At 38.3% G+C, this 20,000-nt stretch overlaps 2 protein-coding genes across 3 annotated transcripts in view; both read right to left on the bottom strand.

Moving 5' to 3' along the window:
- LOC144974376 (general transcription factor 3C polypeptide 1-like) overlaps window positions 1-20,000 on the bottom strand; it is a gene marked incomplete in the record, with an annotated part of 443,780 nt that overhangs the window by 196,349 nt on the left and 227,431 nt on the right.
- Window positions 2,164-20,000, bottom strand: part of LOC144974374 (uncharacterized) — a 70,124-nt gene continuing 52,287 nt past the window's right edge. The window contains exon 2 of one of the 2 annotated variants that reach the window (XM_078917209.1): window positions 2,164-10,727. In XM_078917209.1, coding sequence (XP_078773335.1) covers window positions 8,208-10,610 — 2,403 coding nt within the window. In that variant the 5' untranslated portion in view covers window positions 10,611-10,727 and the 3' untranslated portion in view covers window positions 2,164-8,207. The remainder of the gene's footprint in view (window positions 10,728-20,000) is intronic. The other variant, XM_078917210.1, reaches the window with a different exon arrangement.

Raw genomic sequence — 20,000 nt, 5'->3', positions numbered from 1 at the left:
AGAGGAGGAGGAGGAGGAGGAGAGAAGAGAGAGAGGAGGAGAGGAGAGAGAGAAGAAGAAGAAGAAGAAGAAAGAAGAAGAAGAGAAAGAAGAAGAAGAAGAAGAAGAAGAAGAAGAAGAAGAAGAAGAAGAAGAAGAAGAAGAAGAAGAAGAAGAAGGGGAAAAAATGATTATAAACTAATATAACCATCTTAGTATCATAAATAATAGCAACAACAACAAAGATAATAATAGTAATAGTATGTACATTACCTAACATAATAATTTAACTATTTAATGGTACAGTTAGTACTTTAACACAGTCAGTGCTATTTAATGGTACAGTTAATAGTATAGTAACACAGTGAGTGGTTAATATTTCACAGGGGGGACAAACATAATAAATATTAAAACATTAATTTATCAGATCTTTAATCTATTTAATCTTTTTAATCTATGTATTTTTTATTAGTAGTATGTCCAGTGTTTTAACAAGTTTAAAATGTAATAAATACCTTACAAACTGTGGAGTGATCCTCGACAATATTGGAGGTTTCCACAAGAAGAAGAAGAAGATTCAACAGACCCCGATTAACTCACTCAACCCTAACACCGACCATATCCGTAGTTTACCCAGGTTACTTTTACCCCATGCCTATTTATTACATTTTTCTGAGACAAATTATAGGCGTATCTAGTATCAAAGCGAATGTTTTTAGTTGTTACATGTTAATGGTGTTGAATAAAACTATCTATGTACATGCTCATTTTTAATACATTTTTTCCAATTTTGAAAAGCAGCAAAAATCTCTAGGATTGAATGAGTTAAAACTGGACCACCGGCCAAAGGGGCCAACGATAGGGTCCATTTTAACAGACATGCCTAACTATTACGAAAACTTCGTAGCATTACGATATTTTGGCTCCAATACTATCTATATAATTTCTAGGATTTTGAAGTGTTACGTATTTGATCCTTGGAGGGAAAATATCAATAATAGAAGGTGTTATGTTTACTGCTTTAGTATTTGTACACTTTCATTCATCTCCTTTTCTTAACTCTCTCGAGTTCATATGCATGGAAAATAGAACAAATTTGTTCGATTTTCAATGAGGTTGAACTCGAGAGAGTCGAATAAGATATTTTAAAAGAGGAAGGCCAAGAAGAAAAAAATACACCCACCCACCCACCCAGAGACTCGAGCTTACTGGGCAGATGATACAAAGAAGATGGGAGGTCAGGCGGGAGCACCTAGATAGAACTATCTGGAAAAGACAAGTCTATCCAAAGAAGGTGGGGGGGGGGGGAGCACCTAGATAGAACTATCTGAAAAAAGACAAGTCCATCCAAGAGAGAGAGAGAGAGAGTGAGAGAGAGAGAGAGAGTGAGAGAGAGAGAGAGAGGAGAGAGAGAGAGAGAGAGAGAGAGAGAGAGAGAGAGAGGTTGATGGCATGCAAAATACTACGGTGGACGGCCTAGCTCTACGAGCTTTGATGACAAGTAAGTAAGATTATCTTTGCCCTCGGGGAGCTCGAGAATAACGCTGGACAAAGTCGATTAGATCCAAAAAGAGATTGAAGACAAATCTAATGGGCTAGATCCACCCCCCCCCCCCCCCCCCCCCCCCCCCACTGTTTTCTTTCTTTCTTTCTTTTTCATTTTGCTGTTGTTGTTGTTGTTGTTATTATTATTAATGTTGTTGTTGTTGTTGTTGTTGTTGTTGTTGTTGTTGTTGTTGTTGTAGTTGTTGTTAAGTCTATGACCGTTTAAAAGTCAAATGGAAATTTAAAAAAGCCCATGCATGCATTCCTTCTTAAGGTATCTCTCTCTCTCTCTCTCTCTCTCTCTCTCTCTCTCTCTCTCTCTCTCTCTATCTCTATCAACAAAACAGGTCATTGCTCTCAAAGTAATAGAGCTACTTTGTGATCCTCATAGAATTGCAGTCTCTAAGCTACAATAGTCATAAAGAGGTAATTTATAATAATAATAATAATATAATAATAATATAATAATAATAATAATAATAATAGATAATAATAATAATAATAATAATAATAATAATAATAATAATAATAATAATAATAATAATAATAATAATAATAATAATAATAATACATTAATAATAATAATAATAAATAATAAATAATAATAATAATAATAATAATAATAATAATAATAATAATAATAATAATAATAATAATAATAATAATAATAATGTTAATAATAATAATAATAATAATAATAATAATAATAATAATAATAATAATAATAATAATAATAATAATAATAATAATAATAACAACAACAATATCACAAATTGATATCTGTACAGGCATTGTGGCTCTATTGGGCTTAGTATATTATACATATTTATTATTATATCACTTTTGCCTACTATCACAGCTACAGATTATGAATTATTTAAAAACAAACCAAAAAAAAACAACAAAACGTGAGCATTTAAATAGCGCAATCTCAATCAAGCCTTCTCAAAGCCCTTTACAAGGGGGTGTCTAGTCAACAGCAAAACTAAACACAATATAGGACGACAGATGACGCCTGTTAGGCGATATTTCTATTTTGTTTTCCGATAGAGACAACGATCGATGTTAAAGAGCAGATACTCGTTTGACACCTGAGTACAGTTAGACAATGTCAGTAAAGAGCTTTTTTAAAAAAAAAATTCCAATGACTCAACTATGTGCCCGATCAGATCCCAGGACATTCTGGTTCGAAGGAGAGTCGTCATTCCACTCGACCACCACGTACCCGCACAGCTTTGGTTTGAAAAATAACAATAACAACACGTGATATTTTTTTTCTTCGGATAAGCATTATTAAACTGTTTGATATCGGTTACAATAGGATTCAATTAGATTGTTGTCACGCCCGCCCAGCAACAGGCAGCATGGTTCTAAATAAAGAAAATCGGTACTTTTTTATTCTTCATGCTGGCTAGAACTTTTTAACATGTCATGTGATCAGAATGTATAAAAGTCAAAACATGATCAGATTTATAATGTTTTTCTCCTTTGGATACACTTTTATGCTCGTTGGAGAAGTATTCCATAAGGGCGTCCGCCATTGTTCTGATAGTTTAGAACCAGTTACTAAGTTCCGCCATTGTTCCGATAGTTTAGAACCAGTTACTAAGTTACCATGCGTCATTACGACGGAAGTGACGTCACGACAGTTGAACCCTATTGGTAAAAGATGCATCCGAAGAAGGCATAGAAGTCTGAGGACGAGAAAGTGAAAAGCGGTCGTTGTCCAAGAAGCGTCCATTCTTGATTCTCTTCAAAAGCTTTATTCACAATGCCCCATATGTGTGTCCGTGCATGACATAACCAGTCGGAAGGTGAACATTTTGGATTTGCATTTGTTTCTTTTACATTTCCTGAAAGAATATGCTCACCAGAGCATTTTAATCTTTATTTGAAGTAAATCGGGTGATTTTTCATGAAGGTCAGAGGTCTGGGAAAGTTATCCGTTTGAATAGCTATTAATAGTATTAATATTTAGAAGTGAAATTTAGCATTGATATTTCCCGAAGATGTACAAAAAGGGTTGATTTGATTATTTATAACAAGACTTCATTTTTGATAAAAAAAATTGACCTAACTAAACTTGGCAATATCTCAGTCCAAACCTTTTCACCATCCAACTGATTATGACATTCACTGTAACATACATCGTAAGATACCGTCACCTAGGCATTCCACGAAGGAATATAGATAACTCTTCAAACAAGATGTCTGATATCAACAGGAATCACCCATGTTGTTCATGTGCGCAAATTGGGGTTTAATAATCTTGCTCATAGAAATAAATCAAATTGTCTGAAAAGGGGCTTGAACCAGAGACCTGGGTCACAAAGCAATGCATTAACCACTCGGCCACTTCACTCCCCTGTTCACCTTACAACGGAATAAATACATGTTCAATTCTTAAAGATATTATTAGCGACTGATGTATACGACAGTCAAAAACATTCAGCAAGATGCAGCCGAGGCATCAAAATCAGCCGACTACTTTCCAAAGGCAACATTATAATATATACACAACTTCTTTCCCTTCTATCACAGCTAAAGAATTTGAATTAAATAAATAGAAGACAGATTAGACAGCAACAACAACACGCAGTACTGCAGTACTCGTAACGTATGCAATGCAATGGATTGAAAAAAAACCCGGAGCATTTATATTAAGAAATATCCACTAAACGTGCTCAAAGCGCTTTACAACGGGTTAATAAACAAGTGATTCCATTGATTAAACTATCGAATTCCACTCACGATTTGTTTTCTTTTGTGGCCAAAGACTTGTCTTTTGTCGTCATTATTTGGTCAGTGTCAGGCTATAACTTTACGATGGCTACGGTCAGCGTCAGAAAATCGTCGATTCTCGATCCTAGTTGGCTATGTGGTCTAGTTGTATGACACTCGCTTTCGGATCGGACGGTCCTGGGTTCGAGCTTCGCTCGGCGCATAGTTAATAGTTGAGTCCTTGGACAAAGGCTCTTTACTCACATCCTCTCACCGTACTCAGTTGTAAAATGACTACATGGCCGTTAACAGCGTTGTCTACGTCGGAAAAAAAATGTAATATCGCCTAACAGGCGTCATGTCTCGTTCTACATGTTGCGTGTTGCTGTTGGTCAGGGACCTCTTCTAAAGCGCTTTGAGCACGTTTAGTGGATATTGCGCTATATAAAAGCTCAAGCTCAAGTTATTTTTTTTAGTTGCGCACTTCTTTCAAGCCATCGTCTTCTCAACACTGCTGAACAAAGACATGCTCTATTTTGACGTGTCATCATTAACTTATGTAAGAAAACAAAAACAATAAGTGTTAAATTGTATGATTCAATTTATAAGACGAAGACAGATACTGTGGACGTTTCGGGTTTCCCCTACTTTATCAACAAAACACGATGAATAAAACACTAATTCGTTCTTTAGTGTTTTATTTCATCGTGTTTTGTTGTAAAGGGGAAACCCAAAACGTCCACAGTATCTGTCTTCGTCTACAAAAATGGAGCGTACAAATCAACACTTATCGTTATATCGTTTTCCTTCGAGCTTCAATAAATAAGCAGCAACATTTAATTAACTTATGTGTATTAGGACTGTCCATAATGGTGGATATTCATTATACTAAATTTATTGTTGAACTTTCATGGATATTCATAATTTACAGCCATTCGTCATTAGAGGATAATATATCCATATTTACGTTCATCGCGATCCATGAACATTCATTATATTTACAGTCATTCATTATTCGTAAACACGCATTAATTATTCTCATGAATTCGCCATTAATATGCATTCATGTTTACATTTATTCTTCATTCATAAACATTCATATTGACAATCTTTTTCATTTACGGACAATCAAGTTTACGTTTATTGATCATTCATGGATATTCACCATTTACATTCACTCGTCATTCATCGATATTCACCATTTACATTCATTCGTCATTCATACACATTCATATATCTGCATTTACTTTTACATTCTTTATTCATAGACATTCATATTCACATCAATACGCCATTTATGGACATTCGAATTTACATTTAGTCGTCATCCATGGAAATTCATCATTTTCAATCATTCGACATTCATAGATATTCATTACATTTACATTCATTCATATTTACATTCTTTCGACATTCATTGTTTACATTCAATCGTCATTTATGTATATTCATTCATAATTACATTCTCTCGACATTAATAGTTTACATTCATTTATATTTACATTCTCTCAACATTCATTCGTCATTTATGTACACTCATTCATATTTACATTCTCTCGACATTCATTCGTCATTTATGTACACTCATTCATATTTACATTCTCCCGACATTCATTCGTCATTCATGGACATTCATTCATAATTACATTCTCTCGACATTAATAGTTTACATTCATTTATATTTACATTCTCTCGACATTCATTCGTCATTTATGTACACTCATTCATATTTACATTCTCTCGACATTTATGTACATTCATTCATATTTACACTCTCTCGACATTTATGTACATTCATTCATATTTACATTCTCTCGTCATTTATGTACACTCATTCATATTTACACTCTCTCGTCATTTATGTACATTCATTCATATTTACATTCTCTCGACATTTATGTACATTCATTCATATTTACATTCTCCCGACATTCATTCGTCATTCATGGACATTCATTCATATTTACATTCTCTCGACATTCATTCGTCATTTATGTACATTCATTCATATTTACATTCTCTCGACATTCATTCGTCATTTATGTACACTCATTCATATTTACATTCTCCCGACATTTATGTACATTCATTCATATTTACATTCTCTCAACATTCATTCGTCATTTATGTACATTCATTCATATTTACATTCTCTCGACAGTCATTCGTCATTTATGTACATTCATTCATATTTACATTCTCTCGACATTCATTCGTCATTTATGTACATTTATTCATATTTGCATTCTCTCGACAGTCATTCGTCATTTATGTACATTCATTCATATTTACATTCTCTCGACATTCATTCGTCATTTATGTACATTTATTCATATTTACCTTCTCCCGACATTCATTCGTCATTCATGGACATTCATTCATATTTACATTCTCTCGACATTTATGTACATTCATTCATATTTACATTCTCTCGACATTTATGTACATTCATTCATATTTACATTCTCTCGACATTTATGTACACTCATTCATATTTACATTCTCTCGACATTCATTCGTCATTTATGTACATTCATTCATATTTACATTCTCTCGACATTTATGTACATTCATTCATATTTACATTCTCTCGACATTTATGTACATTCATTCATATTTACATTCTCTCGACATTCATTCGTCATTTATGTACATTCATTCATATTTACATTCTCTCGTCATTTATGTACACTCATTCATATTTACATTCTCTCGACATTCATTCGACATTTATGTACATTCATTCATATTTACAATCTCTCGACATTTATGTACATTCATTCATATTTACATTCTCTCGACATTTATGTACATTCATTCATATTTACATTCTCTCGACATTTATGTACATTCATTCATATTTACATTCTCTCGTCATTCATTCGTCATTTATGTACATTCATTCATATTTACATTCTCCCGACATTCATTCGTCATTTATGTACACTCGTTCATATTTACATTCTCTTGACATTTATGTACATTCATTCATGTTTACATTCTCTCGACATTCATTCGACATTTATGTACATTCATTCATGTTTACATTCTCCCGACATTCATTCGACATTTATGTACATTCATTCATGTTTACATTCTCCGACATTCATTCGACATTTATGTACATTCATTCATGTTTACATTCTCCGACATTCATTCGACATTTATGTACATTCATTCATTGTTTACATTCTCTCGACATTCATTCGACATTTATGTACATTCATTCATGTTTACATTCTCTCGACATTCATTCGACATTTATGTACATTCATTCATGTTTACATTCTCCCGACATTCATTCGACATTTATGTACATTCATTCATGTTTACATTCTCCCGACATTCATTCGTCATTTATGTACATTCATTCATATTTACATTCTCCCGACATTCATTCGTCATTTATGTACATTCATTCATGTTTACATTCTCCCGACATTCATTCGTCATTTATGTACATTCATTCATATTTACATTCTCTCGACATTTATGTACATTCATTCATATTTACATTCTCCCGACATTCATTCGTCATTTATGTACATTCATTCATATTTACATTCTCTCGACATTTATGTACATTCATTCATATTTACATTCTCTCGACATTCATTCGTCATTTATGTACATTCATTCATATTTACATTCTCCCGACATTCATTCGTCATTTATGTACATTCATTCATATTTACATTCTCCCGACATTTATGTACATTCATTCATATTTACATTCTCCCGACATTTATATACATTCATTCATATTTACATTCTCCCGACATTCATTCGTCATTTATGTACACTCATTCATATTTACATTCTCTCGACATTCATTGTGTACAATCGTTCGTCATTCATGGACATCAGCATTCAGACGTTGACAATAATTCGGACATTTATGTCAATAATTCATCAATTTGTCATATCTTTTGTCATTTTTTTTCTTCAAAATGTGATTAATCTCACACGGTGGATTTAGCACCATAATTATGGTTGGTAGCGATGGACATGTATTTGCCGTGGTGGTAGCTGCTGTCCTTACCGGTATTGGTGGAGGAGGATACGATCATGTTCAATTTTCGTTTTTCCATTAGAGGCGATGGCTTAACGTTATTGATAACAGTGGACGGAGTAACCGCCGGGGTGAGACACGGATGAGGAGGAAGAGGAAGAGGAAGAGGAGGTGGAGGAGGAGGAAGGGGAGGAGAAGGAGGGGGTTGGTAGCTAAACAAGGCAGGTGATGATGGAGCTGATGATGATGATTTTAACGATATAGGCGAGTAGCTTCCCCTATTTTGGTGTCTCGTCGAATTCCCGTTGATATGATTTACTTTGTTATTACGAGAATTGTGATTATTTGTTATATCAGCAGTGAGATATGAAGAATGAGAAGAAGAGTAGGAGGAGGGTAAAGATCGGTGATTAGCTTTACGATTCAGGGGCGAATCTAAAAAGTGGCGACCGGAAGCAGTATGGTCAAGACTGGAACTGATTTCGTCACATCCGTTGCCACGGTCATTGCTATTGTCTATATAGACATCAACGGTGGAAGAAGGAGTGTCGTTATTAGGAAGGTTGGAGTTCAAATAGGAGAGATAATTGTACAAGGGTGATGATGAGGATGCTGATGGCGATGACGGCGATTTGGGGTCACTTCCAGAGCGTTTCGAGGAATGAACATTTGACTTGTCGTTTGTGTTATTGTTAGCTCTAGAATATGAAGCAGGAGAACCATTACATTCAGCAGTACACGTGAAAGAAGACGGAGAAGGAGCGGGTGAGGATGAATGGTGGGGTTTATGTATAAGAGGCAACGCCAAATGGTTCCCCGTATCACAGACATTACTACCAACACCACAACCACCACCACCGCCACCACCACCTCCAAACCCTCCATCGCTGCCTCCAAAACTGTTACCTGATCCTCCAATGTCACTAAAACTACCGCGACCACTTTTGTTTCCTTCGGGCTGAGTCTCATCGTTGAGATTCGAGTTAAAGCTCGCGGCCACGGTGGTCCCCGTACCACAACGCTGAACGCTATTGGTACTGGCTCGAACCTCGTTGTTTCTGGTATTGCCCAAACCATTCATTTCCATGACGTTGTAGTTACTCATTTTTCGTTGGTCCATGGAGATGCTGTAGCTCCGCGCGATGCGACGAATTTCGTCCTTGTCCAAGAAACACGCGCAGAAGATTCTCCAGAACTCGCTGCGAAATTTCCGCCCGAATAAATAATAAGGGACGATGTTGATGGCCGAGTTGAGGATGACCAGAAAACTGGACACTTCGTTAAGCGTGAAAACCGCTTTGTTTCGAGTCGTCGCGGGCTTGAACGCGTAGATCATCCTCGAAGCCAGGGCAGGTCCCTGGCAGATCAGGAATATGATGATGACTCCGATAAGCATAATAGTTGTGTCGTTACGATGCTTCTCTTTCGGGTTGATCTCCTTGCCTTTGAGCCTGGACTCCCTCACGGCTCTGATGAGGAAAGCGTTGAGAATGACGAGCGTTAAGAACGGGATCCCGCAAACAAAAATGAGATATCCCCAGGAGTGAACAAACTTCCTGAATAATTCGTTGTTCCCGATGTCGGTCGTCATCACGCCGTACGTTTTGTACACGTGCGTCGAATTGGCGATCTTGAATTCGTCCGTTCTCGTATAATTTTCCAAATATTTCGGAATATTAAAAAGTAAACCACCAATATATATCCCGACGACTACTTTCCTAGCGCGGCTTTTTCGGCACATGTGCTCGGCTTTGAAAGGGTGGCAGATCATGATGTATCTGTCGACGGTGAACGCTAAAGTCAGCCAGATCGAAGTCACCTGAAACACGATGGCGGTCGGATGGACGAAAGGGTAGAGGATGGCGTGAAATGTAACGAGTTGGTGCGGGCTTTCAGGGGGTTTCGTGTCCTTGAGGACGAGGAGTAGAGTGAAGAATAAGACCAAGGAGTCGCAAACGGCAAGGGCGGCGAGGTACATGTACGTGCTCGATTTCATGACGGGTCTGGTCAGAACTGCCACGGACATGGCGTTCGCGATGGTGCCCAGACAGCAGACGATACTGCCGCCGATGCCCATGAGGTAATGGGTCAACTTGTTCATGTAGTCCTGGTCCTCGGGGTCGAGTATCCCATGGGCGCCTCCGGCCATGATGAGCAGGGCGTAGATGTCGATGTTGGGGTCGGATAAGTCCAAGGACGAGTCGTTGTATAAAGAGTTATCGCCCCCGAACATGTCGCTCGATCCACCGTTGACAACCGTGTTGTTAGGGACGCTGACGGTGTGAGTTCCCATGTTATCGATGCTGCTTGGGGGTTGCATCGAAGGCAGAGGGTCGAGTTGATGTGCTGCCATTATTCTTGCTGTAGTAAATGCACGAATGTTGTCATAGAGTCACGTCCATTGACGGCGTTGTCCGTGATAGCGGGGTCATTTTTATCACTGGCAGGGTGTCCTGAACGATCTTGGAATCTGCGAGAAGAATGAAAGAAAAAGAATAAACAATAATTAATACATTGATTTGTGCGTGGAAATGGAGACGAATTTATTTGTTTGATTGCTTGTTTGTTTGTTTCTTGGTGGGGGTGTTTTAAAAAAGAAAAAAACAACTTTTTCTTTTCTTTTTTGTTTGTTTGTTTTTTAAATATTTTTTAAATTTGTAACTTGATTGAGTTTTAGGGAGGCCTTCCGAGAGCTCCAACATCCCCGATATTCTTGTTTTATTTATAATGTTCGAGTAGGGGGTTTGGGAGGGGGGTTTTTTTTTTTAAAGTCTCCCCTCTCCCAAACCCCCTACTAGAACATTATAAAAAAGTTTCCCCCTCCCAAACCTACTAGAACAAGAATACTAGGGATATAGGAGCTTTCGGAGGGCCTCCCGAGTTTTAATATAACGCAATATCCACTATATCTGCACGAGTAGTTCATCATTGACGCCATACCAGGTCTCTGGCAGTTGAAGAACAAGATGACGCCTATACATTAGCAATGACTATCCCGCACAAATCTTTGGGCCTCTTTTTCGCTCACGAAGTGCCCGAATTCGAGTCAAAATATGGGACGAAGCCGTTTCGTATATGCTATTTAAAAAAATTAATTACGACGCTGTTTATCGATGAATATGACTGAAAGTTGGCACACAGTTAGAAAAAAGGTCATTTTAGATGAGGTCAAGCGACAAAACTCGTGCGATTACCAGAAGACCGTTAAAAATAGATTTTTACTCTTTGGAGTAAAATATTTCTATAACTACCGGGCGTGGAGGTTTTGTCGCTGACAAGGTAATACATGAACATTTCTTCTTTTTGGTTGTAAAATTTCATATGAATATGACGAGTACTTTTCCCGTATTTTACAAAACACCATCCTAATTTGCTCTTCAAGTTTCAATCTTTTAATCCACTTATTACGCAAGATACAACCAAAGGTCGAAAAAAAATGCGGAAAAAGCGTCCCATATTTTCGCGTTTTTTTCCTCTTTGCGGGTCATCCAAATAAATGACACCTTTGAAACTGCATAACTTGTTTATTTATGAATGGATTTTCAAAATTCAAAAACATTTTTACTCAGTGGAGATAGGGCTTTGATTTTAGACAAAAATTTTCCTCAAAAAGAGAAAAAAACATTTTTCATAGTCATTGCTACTATACATAGTATGCGCTTGGCGAAGAAGCTCTCAACATTGCCATCCGGAAGTATAACGGACCAACACAGAAAACTACAGTGTAACCTTGAACGTTTATAGTCTGGTTAATACAGTTAAGTGAAGATAGCTCGTAAACGCTGATGGCAAAAATGAAATAAAGACCGGATTGACGTCAACTTCGTTCTATCTATAAGACTAACAGTCCCAATAATACAAAGGACCTAAGTCAACAGTAACACTTGGCATGTCGGACAAACCATGACGATTAAGGAGCTACCACAATTCTTCTCAACAATAAAAACTTGTTAACAGTCGGGCCCTCACGCTATACTTGAATGTGAAGAGAGAATGTGACCAACAACAAGCCTTTTTTCAATAACGCAAACTTCTACAACCCAAGGCGGGACTAGAACCGGAGACCTTCTGGCCAGATGGCGAGTGCCTTACCACAAGACCAAAGAATAATTTACTGTACGTTTCTGCGGAATATTTTATTTGAAATACCTCATTCTCTTCATCCTTCTGTCTCCCATTTTTGTCCTCTTATTTAAAAAAAAAAGATATGTTCAGTCAACGTCATAATGTACCCCGACGAGACTTTTAAAACAATCAACGCCAAGCATTACTTATTGAATTAGTGACGAATTTCATCAAGAGAGCAGTTACGGGGATGTCACTGAAATCTCATCGAAGACAAGGCTGTCCTGATGATGATGATGATGATGATGATGATGATGATGATGATGATGATGATGATGATGATGATGATAGTGGTAGTGAGGGTGTTTGTGGTAATGGCGGTGATTTTACTATCATTCAAGTAAATCTATTTCATATCTCCACCCACTCTCTCTCTCTCTCTCTCTCTCTCTCTCTCTCTCTCTCTCTCCCTCTCCCTCTCGGTAAGTATTGATGTCAGGTTTACAATACCTCTTGAATTAGTGACGGTTTTCATCAAGAGAGCAGTTACAGGAATGTCACTGAAATCTCATCGAAGATATTGCTGTCCTTATTATGTAAACGGTAAGTATTGATGTCAGGTTTACAATATCTCAACCAAGCATAGGGTTGTCGCATCCTATGTTTGAGTGGACGGAGGACAAAGAACAAGTGCATTTCCTCGCAAACCTCTCTCTCTCTCTCTCTCTCTCTCTCTCTCTCTCTCTCTCTCTCCCGTTCTCTCACTTTCTCTCTCTGTCTCTCTCCTCTGTGTCTATCTCTCCCTTTCTCATCTCTCTCCCTCCCTCTCTCTCTTTCTCTCATTCTCTCTCTGCCTCCATCATTTTCTCTCTCTCTGTCTCTCTCTCTTACTCTCCCTGTCTATCTCTATGTGTTTCGCTCTCTCTCTCTCTCTCTCTCTCTCTCTCTCTCTCTCTCTCTCTCTCAGTCAAGTAGAGGTGTCGTACCAGATGGGTTCCGGGATTTGGGAAGCGTGGCTCAGCGGTACGGTCTTTGCTTCGTACCTGAAAGGAACCAAGTTCGATCACCCGCCGCTGCACTGTGTGGCCTTGAGCAAGTACGTCACCTCGTCCTGGCTCAATTTGGGGCGCAGTACATGCGTGCGTCTGACGCCTAGGTTATTCCAAATTTCCCTTGGAATAAATACAACCTAGATACAAATTCCCCCTATGGGATGAATCATGGGAATTTTATTTATTTTCTTTTTTTTTCTATTTGCCTTCCAAAAACCCTGATATTTTCAAAAAATCTATATTTTCTTCTCTTTTCCCTTTATTTTCACATCATTGCTTTTAAAAAGAACCAACCAGACAATGAAGGGGGTTTAACGAAAACAGATCTCTATCCCTTTTCTCTCTCGATCGCAACATCACAAGAACTCTTCAGCAACCGGGAAAAAAACCCATACAACCTACAACCTACAACATCATCAAAATCATCTAAAATAAAATAAAATAAAATAAATTTTTAAAAAAGGAGTTGAAAAGAAAACACACTCCATCCGGTTGTTATGCGTTGTCAATACCGTCTAACCGGGGCATCCGGCAAAAGCCATTCACGTCTCCGTGCATCAGAGGCTTTTCTGTCATGCGTCAAGGAGTTAAGTGGCTTTTAGTAATCTATACAAAATCATCATATACAAAACCCCAAAACAAATACAAACAAAAAAATGAGTCTAAGTAGCTCTGAGTGCCAAATAAATCATACAAAATGTAAATGAATCAAGTGGCTCTCAGTACCATCTGTCTAAATATTAAACAACTAACAATTTCTAAAAGAAATACGCATAGCTGCTTGAGCGATTCATTTTTATTTTTCTTTAAAAGAAAAACAAAGTAGTCCTTCAGAGCCATGAAGTCCGTGGAGCCGGTTTTTCTATAGCGTGAAACGGGACAAATCAATTGCTTGCTACCCTTTGGATAAGACGTTAGTTTATCGCAAATTACTTTCCGCCAAATCTAAAATACCCAGCTACCCAATCTCGAATGTACCAGGGATCGATCTCGGTCCCGTTGCGTGTGAAGCGAGTGCTCAATCACCTGCGCTATCGGAACCTAAGCGATTAAAAATAAGAAGGTTAATAATGTATCAGATCTCAAAACGGGACTGAACGGGTGTCTAGAACAAATTAATCATGTACAAAATTGGAATCGAAAAATTCCTTTGATCCGAGATCTCCAATAATTTCAAGATATATATATCCAAATTATTTCAGTTCAAAGAAGCATCTTGCGAGTCAGTAGCAGCCTACAAATGACGCCATATCATTATTGCGAGTGGATCGACAAGGGGACATAATCAACTTTATGCAAGGGGAGATAATTTGATTAATTTGCGACACGAAGAAATTGCACGTTCCTGTTAGGGCCGGCCTGTCAGAATTAATTGCTGCTAAAAACGAATAAATAACGCTGGCCATTTTTGGTTTCTAAAGGGCCGATCGCGACTAGAGGAGAGAGCCGATTGCATTTTCCAGTTCATAACAAGAGTTTTGCTTTTAATCAGGTCGGCCGTGTCAAATTTATGTGAATATCTCTGTTATGACGATGATAATGATGATGAAGATGATGATGATGATGATGATGATAGTGGTATTGAGGGTGTTTGTGGTAATGGCGGTGATTTTACTATCATTCAAGTAAATCTATGCCATCTCTCTCTCTCTCTCTCTCTCTCTCTCTCTCTCTCTCTCTCTCCCCAACAACAACAACAACAACAACAAAAAACAATAACAAAGACCTGAGTGAAGTCATCTTCGTTCTATCTATATTTTCCATCACCGTGATAAATTTGCAACTGCAACTATCGGAACAATGGCTGACGCCCTTATGAAATATTTCTCCGACGAGCATAAAAGCGTATCCAGAGGAGAAAAAAACCCATTATAAATCTGATCATGTTTTGACTTTTACACATTCTGATCACAAGACATATGAAAAGTTCTCGCCAGCATGAAGAATAAAAAGTACAGATTTTCTTTGTTTAGAACCACGATGGCCCCCATTGCTGGGCGACGTGACATCAGACTATTGAATCCAATTAGTTGGATATCGATGTGTGTTATTCTATGCCAAGTATGGCTATTCTATTTTTAAAGTCGACAAACTCTTTCTGATTGGAAACCTAATTTAGACATCGTGGTGTTGTAATCAGCAGACGAATGAAACAGTTCATCGGCTTTCTTTTTAAACTGGAGAATGATCCAATTATTCAGCCAAAAACACCGGACCGGAAGTTTAAAATTGGGTCACATACAAACCTTTTTTTTTTCTTCTTATTTTCTTTATTCGTCTATTTATATCATTTTACATCCCCCCAGAAAAATTCTTTTGAATTCTGGGAAAATAAGTTCTTTGTTCGGGAACCCCCCAAAAAGTCGCTGTCGTCTGCGTCATGTGTTATTTCGAGTCGTGTGGATCAATACTGCCTCAAATGCCCCCCCCCCCCCCCCACACACACACACACACCCCAAATGGCCTGATATCTTTTATTTCATTTATCTATGGATTAAAGTAAATGACCTCCACCAACAAGTCAGAGTCCCTTCAACCCGACGTGTACTTATTTGCAGGTCTCACAACCCAAATCATTATGGGCTCGGTGTTGTAAAGAAAGTTTCTATCTATAAAAAACCAACGTAAAATATTTTCCATTACAACAATGTGTTAAATCAAACCCATATAATTTGAGTTCGGTTATAATTGGATTCAATAGTCTGATGTCACGTCGCCCAGCAACGGCGGCCATCGTGGTTCTAAACAAAGAAATTTGGTACTTTTTATTCCTCATGCTGGCAAGAACTAATCATAGGTCTTGTGATCAGAATGTGTCTTTATAATGTTTTTTCTCCGCTGGATACGCTTTTATGCTCATCGGAGAAATATTTCATAAGGGCGTCCGCCATTGTTCCGATAGTTTAGAGCCAGCTGCTAAGTTACTATGCGTCATTACGAGGGAAGTGACGTGATGACTGTTGAAGCGTATTATAAGACCTGCAAATATGTGCACATCGCTTCAACCGGAAAGTATCGAATTCATATTGAAGTCTTGAGTTTAAAGAGGGAAAAAAAGGGACGGCCAAAGACGAGATGGTTGGATTGGGTTAAAGGATTATAACACGAAAGAATTGGGACTGGAGGAAGATGATGCTGTGAACTTAGATACATGGAGAAGTGGGATTCATTAACATTATGACAAACCTGCAAAATGCGGGATACGCTGAAAGAAGAAGAAGATTGAAGTCTTGGGTTTAAAGAGGGAAAAAAGGGATGTCCACAGACTACATGGTTGGATGGGGTAAAGGACTATAACATGAAAGAACTGGACCTAGAGGAGATGATGCTATGAACATAGATACACGGAGAGGTGTTATTCATTATGGCAACCCTGCAAAATACGGGATAAGCTGAAGATGAAAAAGAAGATTGAAGTCTTGGGTTTCAGGACTTTAAATGGTTTATTGGTGGGTTTATTTTTATCGATCCCCCCCCCCCCCCAACCCTTCTCCTTTCACCCCATGGGACATGTTCGCGTAGGGTTGATTGGGATGAGAAGGGATTTGCCTGTTTGTCGTTTTAGCGGATTTTGCGCTATATAACAACTTAGGTTTTTTAAAGTGTAAGGTTTGAACTACCCCCTCCCTCCCCTCCCCCCTCCCCCCCCCCCCCCCCACTATCTTTCACCCCTGGGACATGTTCGCGTAGGCTTGATTGGGATGAGACAGGATTTGCCTGTTTGTAGGTCACAACTCAATCTCAGTAATGACTTCTGCTGGCGGTTCCCAGCAGCATTGATGAGGTGTGTGTGTGTGGGGGGGTGGGGGGGGGGGTGTAGGTGTGTGTGTGTATGTTTGTGTAAATTGGGGGGGGGGGGGGTTCTTATTTTTTTCTCCACTATATATTTAATCGCAATTTGATCTCTCTCTCTCTCTCTCTCTCTCTCTCTCTCTCTCTCTCTCTCTCTCTCTCTATTTCTTTCTCTCTCTCTCTCTCTCTCTCTCTCTCATTCCATCTCTCTCTCTCTCTCTCTATTTCTTTCTCTCTCTCTCTTTCATTCCATCTCTCTCTCTCTCTCTCTCTCTCTCTCTCTCTCTCTCTTACGCTCTCTCTTAAGATAGACGCGCGCGGACACACACACATACAGAGAGAAACAAAGAAAGAAAGAAAGATATATATATATATATATATATATATATATATATATATATATACATATATATATATATATATATATATATCATAGTAAAAAAACAGTCAAAAACAAGCTGGGTGGTAAGGTGTGGGAAATAGGGGGGGGGGGGGGGGGGGGGGGGGGGGGGGGGGGGAGGGGTGTGGAGTTGGTAGTCTATGCATGCAAGCCATTAGATTAATTGCGAACGAGGAATTTAGTGAATGAGGTAATAGGAATCTCATAATGAAGTCAGTTCTTGAGAGTGGCATCGTCATTATGTGCACAGGTAGACACACGGCATGGCATGCTGTGTGCATTCCTTTGGTGCCATCAATCTACTTGTCCACGTACATAATTTCAAAAGGGGGCGGGGGGTGATTTAATTTTAAAATGAGAGGCATGTGGACTTGTGGTATGACACTCGATTTCCGATCGGAAGGTCCTGGGTAAGAGCCTCGCTCGGCACATAGTTGAGTCCTTGGAAAAGAAGAAGAAGAAGAAGAAGAAGAAGAAGAAGAAGAAGAAGAAGAAGAAGAAGAAGAAGAAGAAGAAGAAGAAGAAGAAGAAGAAGAAGAAAAAGAAGAAGAAGAAGAAGAAGAGGAAGATAATTTATATAATATGATAATATAATAAAACATAATATAATATAATATAATATAATATAATATAATATAATATAATATAATATAATATAATATAATATAATATAATATAATATAATATAATATAATACAATATAACATAACATAATACCTATAATATAAAAGCTGACATTTCCCCTAGAAGTAAAACACCCAGGATTATCAGATTACACTACAGTCCGGTCCGGTCTAGAGTCAGGTCATCTTAACCTCATTTTTTTTAGTTTCATGAAAGGGTCGGGTCATATTGACCCAATTCTATGTGTATGTCCTCATACGTTGGTCTTTATCAGAGGGTCATCTGCTTTATTTGGGTTCAATTATCCCCCATCCATTGTTAGATGGGCCAGCGTGGCTTAGCTGTATATATAGTCTTTGCTTGGTACCCTAAAGATACCGAGTTCGATCACCCGCCGCGTTGTGTGGCCTTGAGTAAGTCACCACCTCGCCCTCTAGCTCGCTTTGCGTTGAGGCACTGCGGCTGACGCCTGGGTTGTTCAAGTTTTCCTTTGGAAGAGACCATAAAGACAAATATCCCCAATGGGCGGATGAATAAAGAGCATTATTTAATTGTGTGTTCTATTCCTACTCGGGGGTTCTCAATAGCTTAGTTGGTAGAGCACTCGATTCACACGCACGCAAAGGTACCAAGATCGATCCCGGGTGCAGTCGAGATTGTTTTCTGACACCCCCCCCCAACCCCCCCCCCCTGTCCACCCAGCAGTGAATAAGTAGCTGAGTCTGTTAGATTTGGCAGAAAGTACTTTGCGAGAGACTAGCGTCCTATCCATAGGATAGAAAGCAATTACTATTGTTCGTTTCACGCTATAGAAACTGGGGATAAACTTTGGCTTCATGGGCCCAATGGCTCTGAATGATTACTTAACTCAAGCCTAGAAAAGTCTCGACTACCTCCCAATAGGGAATGAGATTATCGGAAGAGTAGCGTCCCTTGATTGGACGTCACCTTACAGAGAGAACGTCAACATGGTTTTGCGCATGCGTCTCTCTCGTCCTCGCTTTCGGTGAAGTGTCTCATGCCACTTTCACCGGAAGCGAGGACGAGAGACGCATGCGTAAAACCACATTGACGTTCTCTCTCTAATAATTTCTCCGCCGGTGAGGTCCAATCAAGGGACGCTACTCTTCCGATAATCTCATTCCCTACATATCAGATTGAGATTTTTCCCAGAGCGGTTGAGAGATTTTACCCTATGTGGAAAATCTCATTTCTGGGCCTCTTCCATGGCCATTAAATCTACTTCGGGCTACTTCGATTCTAGATCCAAATTCCAGATCCGGCCTTTTCTATCATCCCCTTCATTCAAATTAATACGCAGCGAAGAAAATCTGCTTGGTCGCAACCCTCAGTCCTTTTTGAATCTGTCTTGATTCTATCACGTTATAGCAATCTCATCCGCAACAAAAATTGGTGACGTCATTTTAAATCTCTCTTGATACTATCAAGTAGTAATGATAATATTTCAATCTATTCTTTTTAAAAATAGGGGATGAGATTTCAAAACAGATTAAAGAGTAGCGCCCCTATGTTGGAAGTCGCGTCTTGACAACCGACAAACGCTATCGCCATTATTAGTTATTAGTACCATCATTAGCGGGAAGTTTAGGAAGGGTTGTCTCATCGTATTGTGTTATTTATTTATCAACATCTTTTATTTTTAATTTGTAGTCTACATCATATTTTGTTAACATTTCATAATGGAGAAAACTAAAGAAAAGATCTACGTTGATTATGATATGCATTTTTGTACAGAAATATGAATAATAAATTTTGTATTTGGAGCCCTTGGCTTGTAGTTGGTTTGTTT

Source organism: Berghia stephanieae, chromosome 6 (assembly GCF_034508935.2).
Source record: "Berghia stephanieae isolate SIO BIC M18660-M18661 chromosome 6, UCSD_Bste_1.3, whole genome shotgun sequence".
Lineage (NCBI taxonomy): Eukaryota > Metazoa > Mollusca > Gastropoda > Nudibranchia > Aeolidiidae > Berghia > Berghia stephanieae.
Note: the sequence above shows the minus strand (reverse complement) of the source record. Positions and strands in the feature narration are given on the sequence as shown.